This window comes from Podarcis liolepis, assembly GCF_965112155.1.
Source record: "Podarcis liolepis genome assembly, chromosome: 2".
Taxonomy (NCBI): domain Eukaryota; kingdom Metazoa; phylum Chordata; class Lepidosauria; order Squamata; family Lacertidae; genus Podarcis; species Podarcis liolepis.
The window spans coordinates 105,750,398-105,763,497 of NC_139555.1; the positions used below are offsets into that span (position 1 = coordinate 105,750,398).

The 13,100-nt window shown below is 51.4% G+C and overlaps 2 protein-coding genes across 4 annotated transcripts in view; both read right to left on the reverse strand.

Moving 5' to 3' along the window:
- CPNE9 (copine family member 9) overlaps positions 1–7,622 on the reverse strand; it is a 66,849-nt gene extending 59,227 nt beyond the window's left edge. Inside the window, exon 1 of the mRNA XM_083492526.1 lies at positions 7,015–7,622. Within this exon, the coding sequence (XP_083348652.1) occupies positions 7,015–7,091 (77 nt within the window). The 5' untranslated portion in view covers positions 7,092–7,622. The remainder of the gene's footprint in view (positions 1–7,014) is intronic.
- A 1,901-nt stretch (positions 7,623–9,523) lies between these two features.
- MTMR14 (myotubularin related protein 14) overlaps positions 9,524–13,100 on the reverse strand; it is an 87,452-nt gene continuing 83,875 nt past the window's right edge. For all 3 annotated transcript variants that reach the window (XM_083491938.1, XM_083491937.1, XM_083491939.1), the window contains one exon: positions 9,524–10,059. In XM_083491938.1, the coding sequence (XP_083348064.1) occupies positions 9,882–10,059 (178 nt within the window). In that variant the 3' untranslated portion in view covers positions 9,524–9,881. The remainder of the gene's footprint in view (positions 10,060–13,100) is intronic.

The window sequence follows — 13,100 nt, forward strand, 5'->3', positions numbered from 1 at the left end:
CTGACAGCGGACGGGAAGGTGACGTCGGGACGGTGCGTGACTAACGCACGCACCGCTCCCATGCGACGTCACAGCCAGTACAGCGCCCGCCACAGTGAGGAGTGTCGGGGCGCACAATGCGCCTCCTCCCCTCGCTAGTATCCGCCCCGGAGCTGCAGCAAAGATGTAAAAGAGCCGCATGCGGCTCCGGAGCCGCGGGTTGCAGACCCCTGGACTAGATGATCCTCAGGGTCTCTTCCAAGTCTACAATTCTATGTGCCCTACTTTACAGGGGCCAGCCCTCGATTTGAAAGAGTCCTCTGTTTCAAGAGCTAGCCAGAGCTATTAGAAGCAAAAAAAAAAAACCCCTTGTTTTGATGAATTGGAAGAGATTCCATCAAGCACATGGATTGATAATATGGACAGTTTAGCTACATATGAACGAATGGCATGTTGACACAAAATAAGAATGGATAAATATGAAGAAATCTGGAACGAATATTTAAGCGATAAGTGTTGGGAAGTAGAGGGAGGATAGAGAGGTGGGAAAATATCGTTAAAAAAAGTGTAGTCATAGGTATATCAGTGTATCCAAATCTGAATCGTCAAATTGCGTTATTACTGTTATTATGGTTTTTGTTGTATGTGTCTTTTGCGGTTGATGTTTGTATCGAAAAATGGATTAAATACATTTTTTCAAAAAGAGCTATCCAGTCCAGATATCCATCTTTCTTTCTTTCTTTCTTTCTTTCTTTCTTAGAGAACGATCCCTTGAAAGGGGAGCAAGGGCTTGGGGATTTGAAGCTGACCATTTCCAGTAGCACCCGGCAGCGGACAAGTCGCCCTGCCGGCTTCTGCGAGACGTATCGTACTCCCAATTTGAATCATAGTCATTATTTCTGAATTTGCACCTGCGGGTAAAGTTACCAGCCGCATTTTATGCAGGTCCGTGTCCAATCCTGCGCTCTTCGTTTTGGTGACGTTTAAGCGGCTGCCTCCGTCTACCTCTGTGTCAGTTCTGCAAAGGAAAGACCCCCCCAGGGAAGGAGTCTGTCCTAAATGGCTGCAATTAATAGTGTGTCTAACTCAATAGTTTAATAACCTACAAGTGGGCAGGAGGAGAGAACTGCAACATAAAACCAAAGTATAAATTTTTAATTTTAATTTTAATTTTGAACAAACCTTTTATTGCCTCCTTGGCATCGTAACGGGCTGGCTTCCCCTTCTTTTAACACAGTTCTCTGTATCCTGTGTATGCTCCTCTGATGTTGCAATTTCTGCTTTGGTTGAAATGGAGGGACCATAGCTCTCAGTGGCAGAGCTCATGTGTTTTACATAACGCGTCTGCTTTGCACTCTGAATTTTTAAAGTTCGCTTAGTGTATGTTGTTTTCAGCTTCCTTTCATTGTACAATTGCTTGGGAACTGCTTTGAATTTTTTTGCTGTTCTTGTCATTTTAAAAAAAATTCATTCGAACACTATATGCAATCCATTGAATGCCTACCAAAAAAATGTGATCAATAAAATAAATAAATTCAAGGGTTCCATGCAGAAGGTCCCAGGCAGTAGCGCTGTGATACATTTTGAGGGGTAGGGACTCATATTAACTGCCAAACCCACAAGAAATATCCGACAATGCAGGTAAGCTGCACAACAAACAACAACAGTACATGACTCAGGAATGCCACCAAAGAAAAGGAAACAAGTTTCCATCTTCTTCTGGATTACTTTTCTCAAACCAACCTACCTACCAACTTGAAAGCCTTGTTATCACCTCATGCACTTTCCAGGGCAGGAGGCCATCAATTACCCAGGTGCCCCAGCACAGGAGGCAATTGCTCCTGCCCTGAAAAAATTCCCAGAGCCCCACTGTCTTGCAACCCCCCTCGCCCCACTGGTCTTCCCAGCTTCAGTCCCTGGCATCCTTAGTTAGCGTGGCATAGTGCTTTAGAGTGTTGCACATGGGCCTGGAAGACCTGGGTTCAAATCCTCACTCATCCATGAAGCTCACTGGGTGACTTTGGGTCAGGAAGACTTTCTCAGCCTGATGATAGTTTAGCCCAGGCATAGGCAAACCCCGGCCCTCCAGATGTTTGGGACTACAGTTCCCATCATTCATAGCTAACAGGACCAGTGGTCAGGGATGATGGGAACTGTAGTCCCAAACATCCGGAGGGCCAGAGTTTGCCTATGCCTGGTTTAGCCAGTCCGATGTATCTTCTTTAATCTCGTCCATTTTTCTCATTTTTGGCTCTCTTTCTGGAAAATCTCACAAATCGTTATAGGTACCCCAGTTATCGCTCATATTAATTCCCCCTCCCCTTGTATCGACTTCGATTGGGGATAAAATGGGGAGTGGTAGAACCAGACTGAGCTTCTTAGAGGAAAGGCGGGGTCTCAATGTTAAAAATAAATAAATACCAGGCGACAGCAGGTAATAGGCAGGACCTTCTCTTCAGAAGGGTCTGGAAATGTGCTGGCAGGATTTGAACCCGGACCTCACAGGTCCTAGTCTGAAAAGAACAATAGCTCATGTATAAGCTTCAGCTGGGATGGCTCAGTCGGTGGAGCACGAGGCTCTTAATATCAGGGTCCTGGGTTCAAGTCCCAAAATATTCCTGCATTACAGGGGGTTGGACTAGATGCCCCTTAGGGTCCCTTCTAACTCTACGGTTCTAAGTCTTCACAAAAGGAAACAAAAAAAACCACAGAAGCCAGATTAGGGCTGTAGCTCGGTGGAAGAGAATCAGTTTTGCATGCAGGAAAAATGTGCCCAGTTCCATCCCATTCCTCCCTCCTGAAACGATGGAGGAGCTACTGCTTGCTAGTGTAGAAGATACTGAGCTGGGTGGATAATTAATAATAATAATAATAATAATAATAATAATAATAATAATAATAATAAATTGTACCCCGCCCATCTGGCTGGGCCTCCCCAGCCACTCTGGGCGGCTTCCAACAAAGATTAAAAATACATTAAAAACTTCCCTGAACAGGGCTGCCTTCAGATGTCTTCTAAATGTCAGGTAGTTGTTTATCTCTTTGACATCTGGTGGGAGGGCGTTCCACAGGGCGGGCGCCACTACCGAGAAGGCCCTCTACCTGGTTCCCTGTAGCTTTACTTCTCACAGCAAGGGAACAGCCAGAAGGCTCTCAGCACTGGACCTCAGCGTCCAGGCTGAACGATGGGGGTGGAGACGCTCCTTCAGGTTTACACTTTGAATTGTGCTTGGAAACGTACTGGATCACAGGGCAGCTTCCTGCCTTCCTGTGTAGTTTGACCGCTCTGTGAGACCTGGACCAACTGGCGTTCTGGCATGGTCCACACCCACCCACAACTCCTACAGTCAGGACCAAATAACCCAATCCTGTGCAGGAAGTCCTAAGGGGAGAGAATTTGGTGAGAGCCACAGACAGAGGTTTCACCTTGGATATGGGGGGTTCCATCTACACCCCTGGTGCTTCTGGCTACAACAGAAAAACATATGATAGATAGGAGGAGGTGGAGATGATGAAGAAGAAGAGTTTGGATTTGATATCCCGCTTTATCACTACCCTAAGGAGTCTCAAAGCGGCTGACAATCTCCTTTCCCTTCCTCCCCCACAACAAACACTCTGTGAGGTGCAGTGGCGTAGCGTGGGTTGTCAGCACCCAGGGCAAGGCAAGTAACTTGCTCCCCCTAACCCGTGGATTTGCGCCCCCTAACCCGTGGATTTGCGTCCCCTAACCCTAACCCCCAGATGTTGCGCCCGGTGCGGCCGGCCCCCCCTGCACCCCCCACGCTACGCCACTGGTGAGGTGAGTGGGGCTGAGAGACTTCAGAGAAGTGTGACTGGCCCAAGGTCACCCAGCAGCTGCATGTGGAGGAGCGGAGACGCGAACCCGGTTCCCCAGATTACGAGTCCACTGCTGTTAACCACTACACCACACTGGCTCTTGTGAGCAGACTTTTTCATTAACTGCTTCCCAGGACCCAAAGCAAAGAGTCCAGGCTCAGCTGGGTAGAATGTGGTGCTGATTGTGGAGCAGCACACCTGAAGCTTCATAAATCAATAACTAGGAAGACACACATTGACCCAAAACTGGTGAAATCTGGAAGGGGCAGTGCGGGAAAGCAGGAAGGTGCATGCAAACTGCCTAGCGTCACAAATGAACCATGAAGGAAAAATATATTTTGAGGGCAAAAAAATCAGATTAGTCTTGGGGAACTGTGGCCCTACAGGAGTTGTTGAGATTCGACTCGCAGCAAAGCCAACCGGCAGGGAAGGATGAGTGTTGTCGTCCACCAATTTTTGGAGACCACATCATCCCCAGCCCTGTAGTCACAGGTAGCAAGACTGAGCCATGGGACAGGTGGGGGACCATTTAAAGGCATTTTAAGCCCCATGGACTAGGTCTTTCTGGTTAGGAGCCTGGCTAGATGGGTTGAAAAGCCTGTAAAGTCCTGCATTCTGCGACCACCTGGATGCCAGCAGGGCACAAAGGCGAGAGCCCATATCTGTACTTCGTCTCCAGCCTCTGGGGCTCAGCAGCCTGTTGTTGTTTAGTCGTTTAGTCGTGTCCGACTCTTCATGACCCCATGGACCAGAGCACGCCAGGCACTCCTGTCTTCCACTGCCTTCCGCAGTTTGGTCAAACTCATGCTGGTAGCTTCCTGAACACTGTCCAACCATCTCATCCTCTGTCGTCCCCTTCTCCTTGTGCCCTCCATCTTTCCCAACATCAGGGTCTTTTCCAGGGAGTCTTCTCTTCTCATGAGGTGGCCAAAGTATTGGCGCCTCAGCTTCAGGATCTGTCCTTCCAGTGAGCACTCAGGGCTGATTTCCTTCAGAATGGAGAGGTTTGATCTTCTTGCAGTCCATGGGACTCTCAAGAGTCTCCTCCAGCACCATAATTCAAAAGCAACTATTCTTTGGCGATCAGCCTTCTTTATGGTCCAGCTCTCACTTCCATACATCACTACTGGGCTCATCAGCCTACTGCAGCTGAACGTGGAGGCTCCATTCCACCATCACGGCTAGGATTTCGGAGGAGCTACCCTCCTTGGCACGGCACCCTCGGCTTCATGCCTTGGCCCCCGAGCAGACTTGGCGCCTTTCTCAGCAGCACAGCACAACATCTCGCTGCGGAGAGAGACATCCCTTCTGTTCACCGTGGGACATAGATTTCTGCTCTTCTCCAAGTGAAGTGGGTGATGCTTATCGCCTGTGGTAACCACTCTCCTCTGCCTGACAGGAGGAAGGCTTATTTTCTCTGTCCATTCAGGTCTATTTTTAAACACAGCCTCCAGGGGCTTGGATTGATTGGCTCACAGGCATTGCCGCGGTGCGCAGGCCTTCTCCCTGCAGCCCAGGTTCCCCTCCACCCTTCTAGCTACCCTCGCACCCATCCTCCCAACACTCTGCCCACAGGAAAGGGAGGGAGGAGGAAGCGTGTTTCCCAGATACCTTATCTGCATACACTCCATAGGTCTAAAATACAGCACTGTATTTATTACACAGGTTTCAAATTCTGAAACCAGAAGCAAAACTTGCATTCCGATCATCAGAATAAATCAGGCAAGCTTACCCAAAACAAACACCATTAATAAGTAGTCTTGAATCTCTCTGAACATGTTTTTGGCCCAAATTTGTGGTTTGGAGTTTCTGTGTTGGGTATCGAAATAAGGGTAAGGGAAACAGAAATTTAAAATGAAGGGAGAAAAGAGAATTAGATATGTAAGAGCAGAGTGCCAGGGGTGAACTCCATGCCTATCTTCTTGACCAGTAGAGCTTTAAAGAGGAACAAACTCTTATCTCCAGACCATCAGAAGCCCCACCTAGTATCTCTATACTAGGAGCAACCAGCAACAGCTTTGCACATCTTTCACGAGGACTAGAAACCTGCTTATTTTGCCAAGGGGATGTTAGGATTCTGCCTAAAGTACTGGATTTTGTGTTGCGACCAAATCCAGAGTTTTGCTGTGACGATGAGTTTTGAGGAAACTGTACGTGGTAATATCAAGCTAAGCTTAACCAGAAACAAACTAGCCAGGGGGGAAAAATAAGGTGATTAAGAAGTCCTAAAAGGTGAGTAATTGTCCAGTAATGAACACCCTCCCTTTCCAGGTATTTTGTTAGGGCAAGCAGCTGGATCCAACAGAAACCCCAGGCGTCTTCCAAACCTGTGATTCAAGCACATTGCACTTACACAATGACACCAGTGCAAAACGGGTGCTACGCACATTTAGGTGCCGATTAAACTTATATGGAGATTGGGTCCATTCAAGCACCAACACGAAACACGAACGATATTGCAAAGGAAGGAGCAAGAACATCATGTTTGAAAAGCACTCTCCAAGGGTGATACAAACACACGCCGGCTGCTGACATGCTGAGTGTACCAAATGCATATGGGCCCCTCCACGCTCACTGCAATATGTGAATGGAACAGGACTGCTGACCTGAAAGAGCACATACAGCCGGGGAAAATCTGTGAAGGCTGCAAACAGAGAGAACCACACATGCTGAGCCTAAGCGTGGCATGCACACACGTACATACACACAGGCAAATGACATGCGTAACACTTGACTACGGCATGCACACATATATACACACAAACAAATTCATGTGCCCTCGCTGTGTACACACACCCACACCTCTCCGAGGCACCAATTCACTGGGCTCCTGAGATGTACAAATTGTATAGCAACATGACTTGCACGCTAGGCTCCTAGTTACCCCCCTCACACACCGTTGGACAATCGTGGTGCACTTTTTTTTTTGCACAAGCGTGCGCCCACCCCGGGCGCTTCCCGGGCACTGTTTACATCGGGACAAATCCACGCGCATCCTGCAGGGCTCGCGAGCGGGGAGGCGTTTCTCTCTCCGTCAGGTTTCCCTCCCCGAAGTACTGTAAGCCCTGAGACGAGAAGGGATGCACCCGATCCACGCGCGAGGTGTAATAACGGGGCGAGAGGAGCGGGTTTTCGGGGGCGCTTCCTCCTTCCTTGCCTCCCTCCCTGCCCGCCTTCCCCGCCGCCCACCCCTCTCACCTGCAGGAGACGGTGAGTTCCACCTTGGTGGCCGGCACCCTGGAGGGCGCGGACTCCAGATCTCCGGGAGACGCCATCCCCGCCGGGCTCCAGTCGCGCTAGGGGCGAAGCGGGGCGCGCTCCATGGGGCGGGCAGCCGGAAGCACCGGAGCGCAGGAGGCTCCTTCGATCGACGCTCTGGCTCGCTCCGTCTAGCCGCGTCCGCTCCCGCTCCAGGTGGCAGCACGTGTGTATGTTGGGGGGTGGGGTGGGGAGGGACCGCTGTAGGGCAGGGCGGGCTCCCCACTCTCCCGCCCTTCCTGCTTCCCGCCTTTGCCCGCCCCCAGGGGGCGCCCTTCGCGCTCAGGCGCCGGCGCCCGTCGGAGAGGCGCGGGGAGCTGTCCGAGGTGCTGAAATCCAACCCGACCGCGGCTGCCTTTCCAAAGGCGCGCAGGGCTGTCCAAGCCGATCCTCGCTTCCTTGTCGGCTTTTCAGCGGGTCGCCCCTCGCACCCTCCCTCGGCGCCCTTTTTCTTACGGCTCCGCCCAGATGGGAGCCAGAGAAGAGATGGGACCGGGACAGATCTCTCTGGATCTCTCTCCCGGCTCTCAGTAAAGCGGGCCAGTTTGAAAGCTCCGCCGCTGTTCCGATGCGTGGGTTGGGCTATTTATAGACCGGGAGAGGAAGGCGGAGGAGCGGCGCGGCGCGACCCCGGGTCCTGCCTTGAAGCGCTCGCCCAGCGCCGCGAGGGGGTGGCGGGGATTGGGGCAGCATCAGGCGTGATCCCCGCAAAAAAAAAAAAGTTAAAATAAAAATACGAGAACGATTGTATAAGGGGAAGTTGAAACTTGTTCGCCTCTGCGACCAAGCTGGAGAGAGGTTGCGCAGCTCCAAGATAATCGGAGTGAGTTGATGTTTTTTTCTAGGCGGAGCGGAGGCGCCTTTTCGCGGAACCGGTCTGGCAATGGGGTGCAAAACATCGCATTTCCCATTCTGGTTTACTCAGGAGCCAAGTTTCACTGAGTTCAGAGGGGTTAATTTCCAGGGTGTACAAACTGATTGAAATCAGCCCAAGATCCAGAGTTTGAAGGGCTTGTGGGGTGAATTGGAGGGGCGCTACAGTGCTTAAAAGTGTTAATACGTCCCCTAGCTTCGTTATTGCAGGTTTCAAGACGGGAGCCCCAGCCATCCATAGGGAAGGCAACATTATATCTATTTATTTTATCCAGCCTTTTCTGAAGCTTTCATAGATTGCTGGGAGAGGCAGGCAGTCCTACAAGTTGATTTCTAGTTCTTTTGAGCACTTCCACCCTCACCCATAGGACAGAAATGAGCTCAGCCAGTCATGCTTACAAGTAGATTACCGGGGGACGCAGCATTGTTTTGGAAGTATTCGCTCTCCCCCCCCCCAATAAAAACACACAGTTTGCCATTTTGGCCCATCCAACCCTACCACAAGTTTTGGGAAAACTGTATCTGCAACAGTAAGAGGAGAAAGAGGACTGAGAGATAGAGAACAGGTGCAAGATGAGCCCTGGGCTGATGGTTTGATTCAGCATAAAGAAGATTCCTAAGAAGAGTGGAAGGAAAACATTGGTATTCTTTAGTGGAGAAACACAATATATCCTGCACCACCCATGCCTACTGTAAGACACCCATGGATCATCCAGTCCAGAGGTGGGCAATTTGCAGAATGCGACCTCCAATGTGACCCACCCAGCAGCCTTTGCGGTTTCCCCAGAGTTGTGTCTTAGTTCCTCAATGCTTTTGATGGAGATTGATGGGTTCCTGGGACTATAATGGCAGCACTTTGTACCCTGGATGGAGAGGTGTGCATGTATGCGCTTGTTGCAGTACAAATCGCCCATCCCTCCCGAGTCGTGTCTTCAAAGCTCCTGCTCCACCCATTTGCTGGCACACAGCACTCAGAAGCAAAGGCAAAGCCTAATGGGGAGAGGTCCCCAACGTCTAAAGTCGAGTCCATGGCTGCCCTTGCCTGCACTTCTAAAGCACAGTAAGAGTGAAGAGAGAACTTGCTGACTGACAATCTGCTTTCGTTTAAATAAAGGAGCATTGTTGGGAAGTTTGCCTGGGGACTGTCTGCTGAGACACCTCGAAAGCCAGCTAGACTGGGATGGCATGGAGCTCCTTCAGGTGACAAACGAACCCGTGTCCAGCAAAAATATGAAAAGGTACAGAATTATGCAAACAGGAAGAATGCACAAGCTCGATTCAGATCGATGGAGGACAAGAACCTTAAGCTCACAGCCCAACGAGGGCTGCGGGAGTTTTGCAGAGTGGGATGTATAGATTCAACCTCCCTTAAAGGCTCCTCCCACTTTGGGAACCAGGCCTCTATGTAAACGAAAGGGTGGGGGACCCAGCAGCCTTCCAGATGTGGTTGGATCCCTCCTCCTCAGCTCTAGATTGCCTGGGGTGGCGAGAGCTACAAGCCTCGCCTGTCTAAAGGCTTTGTGCAGAGCTCACAGCCCAACGCAAAGAGAAATCACAAAGACAGAACCAGAAGACGGGGTGTTTGACACATTTTACTGTGGTGATTTGTCAGAGCTAGCCAAATCCTGTATGAGTTGTGGGGGGGGGGGAGAGAACCGCTCCCCCAGCTCATCATTCTAGTGGAAACCAGCCCAGCCCAAGGCAGCTGAAAGCTGTGACCAGTCAGTCAGTCAGTCAGTCAGTGATGGACCCAGAAGGGCTGGCAGTCAGGTAGCGTACAGAGGAGAGCATGGCCTGATGCTCTGGCCCAAGCCAGAAGCTGGCAACTGGGCTCTCATGGCTTATGAGGTTCCTTCACCTTCCGGACTAGAAAGCAACCCAGACAGGGCAGCGTTGCTGTTGTTGGTAGTGGTGGGTGGTGGTGGGAGGGGGTCTCAAAGAACGCTGCTTCCTCTTAGTCCAACGCCACGGGCAAACTGCTCCAGAAGGCCACCGATGGCTCCCGATGGGCTGGGCATCACAGGCTTCAGGCCCACCGTGCTGTTGTAGGCCGCCAGAAACGCCGAGCGTACGTCCTCCAGCCGGGTCTCCCTCTCCGTCAGCGTCACCAGGCTGTAAGGACAAGGAAGGAAAGGGCAGTTTTTGGAGCTGTTCAAAGGGCTGCCCTTAAAACCCCATTGGCTAGCACCCATCTCTCATGGATGCTTTAGTGGAGATTCCTGAACTGCAGGGCTGGCTGTCCTGTGGGGTCCCTTCCATTTCTACGACTCTATGAAATCCGTATCCTCTGCAGAAGTGTGTCAGTGTCCTATATTGCAGGCGGGTGGGGAGAGTAGCTTGCCCAGTCCACAGCAGAAGCCAGATTTGAAACTTGCGAGAACCAGCTAGGATTTGGTCCCAATGAGTTATTCCTGCGAGGCAGGGAGGAACGCTAAGCAACCTTTTCTACCAGCCCCTCCAGGCCAATCCTTTTCTTTGGCAATATAGGAATCTGCCTTAAAACAAGAGCTGGACCACTTGTCTGCCTAGCTCAACATCGTCTGCACTCCATAGCAGTGGCTCTCCAGGATTTCAGACGTGGAACCTCTTCCTAGCCCTACCTAGAGAGCGCAGGGATTGATCCTGGGACCTTCTGCATGCAAATCAGATGTCCTACCGCTGAGCTATAGGGCCTTCCTCCACGGGGGAAGTTCACAAGTTCTAAACTTCATACTTCACAGCTCGGCCTTTTGGCCACCAGCTCTCTCAAGATGCCGGAGAAATGCGCGACTTCATTTCGCACAGCTCCGGGAGTGATTGACACTTCAAAGCCAGCTGGCTTCCCTTTCCTCCGGTGGCACGGAGGGGGAAAGGAAAACAGACGCCCACTGGCTCCGACGCAGCAAGCTTCTGCACCTTTTCGCCGCCTGCATCTCGCCATGCGAGCGAGGAGACTGTGACCGAAGCACGAGTCCCGGAACCCGGTCGGCTGCGGCAGAAAGCTGCTCAGGGCCTTCCAAATCAGAGGCAAACACTCCCCCGGTCCCTGACAGGGCTTCAGAACAGAACAGAAGCCGCGTCTGCTCAAGGCAGCTGCTTCTGGGGCGGCCTGAACTCTGGCACTCTGCGCCGGTTTGGGGAAGGGGCAAAGCTCAGCAGGAGAGCCCCCGCTCTGCGTGCAGAAGAATTCAAGTTAAATCCCCAGCATCTCCAGGTAGGACCACGGGAGAGCCCTGCCTGTAGCTCTGGAGAGGTGCTGCCAGTCCGTGTCAGCAATACTGAGCTGCGCCTGATTGTGTAAGACAGCTTCGTATGCTCAGTTGCCTTTGCACCGAAGAATTTCTGGGCCGCCTTGGCTGGAGAGTGAGGAGAAGGCAAAAGGAGAGACAACGAGGGGAAACTGGCCGAGCGGTTATAGTTAGGGCCCAGAATTTTTGTGTTTGTTTGTCTGGGTAGGTGGGGAGAATCACAGCCATGGGAGAGGCTCAGGAAGCCACGAAGGCCAAACTCTTTGGAATGTCAGAACCCACACCTCCATCTCCACTGCCCATAGGGCCAGATCATTATTCCCCCAAAAAGAATTCCTGCTCCTCCCCCCCTCTCGGCTTGCTGCACCAGCCCCAATTAGAGCGCCCGCCCCACTTGCTGTCTCCTGCTGCTGTGCTGAGGAGGAACCTCAAAGCCAACATTCAAGCAAAGAAAAAGGCCATGATCTCCACCTTCTCTCCTTGAACTTTCTCTTCTACGCTTCCCTCCCCATCCCTAAAGCCCACTGCAGGGAGGAGAGAGAGAGAGATGGAGAAGGAACTGTGTGCTGCATTCTGCCAGCCGTTCCTCAAAGTGCTTTTGGGATAAAGCCTTCTGGCCAAGAGCTTCTGTATTAGTAACGCTCCTCCGGCTCCATTACCCCGACGCTTGCTGGCCTCCCCCTCGTCCACTTCTCTTCCTCCTCCTCCTCCTCCAACTCCCACCTCCTTCCCCCTCCTTCCACAGGGTCCAAGTTGAGAGTGTAATCTCCAGAGATGGAGAGAAAGGGAGCTGGGGGAGAGTAGAAACCAAGAGCTTCTGGCTGTGCCTGCTAGCAGGAAGCTATTCTCTCCACCCCCCACATCACTGCCACTCCCCACCCTCCCGTTCTGTGAAAAGAGGTGCAAGAGAGCGATGCATCCTGTAGAGTAGGGCAAGGCGTCCCCCTGTGACCAGCCTCCTCTCCATCTGATCTATGGTACGGTGGGGAGGAAGCCAGGGTGGCGGGGGGGGGGGGGAGAGAGAGAAGCAAACAAGACATTCCAGATGAGAGCTGCGCAAAGGGAGATTACTGTTCAAAGGCATCTGTTCAGAGCTGTCTTAAGAAAAACAATCTTTGTCGTCGTGCATACATGCATCTCTCTCAAACACACACACACTCTTTCTCTCTCTCTCACCATTTTCTCTCAAAGAGAATAAGACATCCCTTTAAAAAAGGTCATCCCAAGGGCATGGCACAAACCTGCCCATCAAGCATTCCCTTTCATCTCCCCAGTGTTTTCACCGGCTTAGGAACTGGCACCGTCAATTTGAATGGAAAGCAGGAGAAAGCCACCCACTGCCACCAGCTTCGAGTCCGGAAAGAGCAGCGAGGGGACATGGCGGAAAGGCTTGGATTAGAAAGAAAAATAATAATACAAAAAAACACAAGAGCCCAGGGAGAGAGGCAGCCGGTCTATTCAGCCCGCTTGGCTCGCCGAGTGAACCGTTTGGGAGAGAGTGGCAGAAAGGGGAAAGGGCCTTTCCGGCGGCCCCACGACTAGCCCATGGAACTCCATGTCACAGGACTAGTCAAAGAAGGGAATGCATATTTGAAGATGAAACTGCGCAAAAGCAGAGAAATGTTGCTGTTTCGCCAGAACAGGGGCGAGAGACTCAGAAACTGTAGCAAGGAAGCACAAGTTTGTTGAGTCTTCCTCCAAATGCTTTTTAAAGGTCCAGGACTAAGCAGGATTGGGAAGTTCGCAAAGAAAACTTCTGCACCAGTCCCAAAGGGGCTGGTGGATCGCAGGATCTGAAGCAGAGAGCTACAGCAAAAGCTTCGATCCTATATGTATTTCCTCTGGGAGTAAGCCCTGTTGAACATTGGAATTCGACACAGTGCAAAGGAGATTGTTCCACCAGTGCAAACATATCTGCTTGTCTGC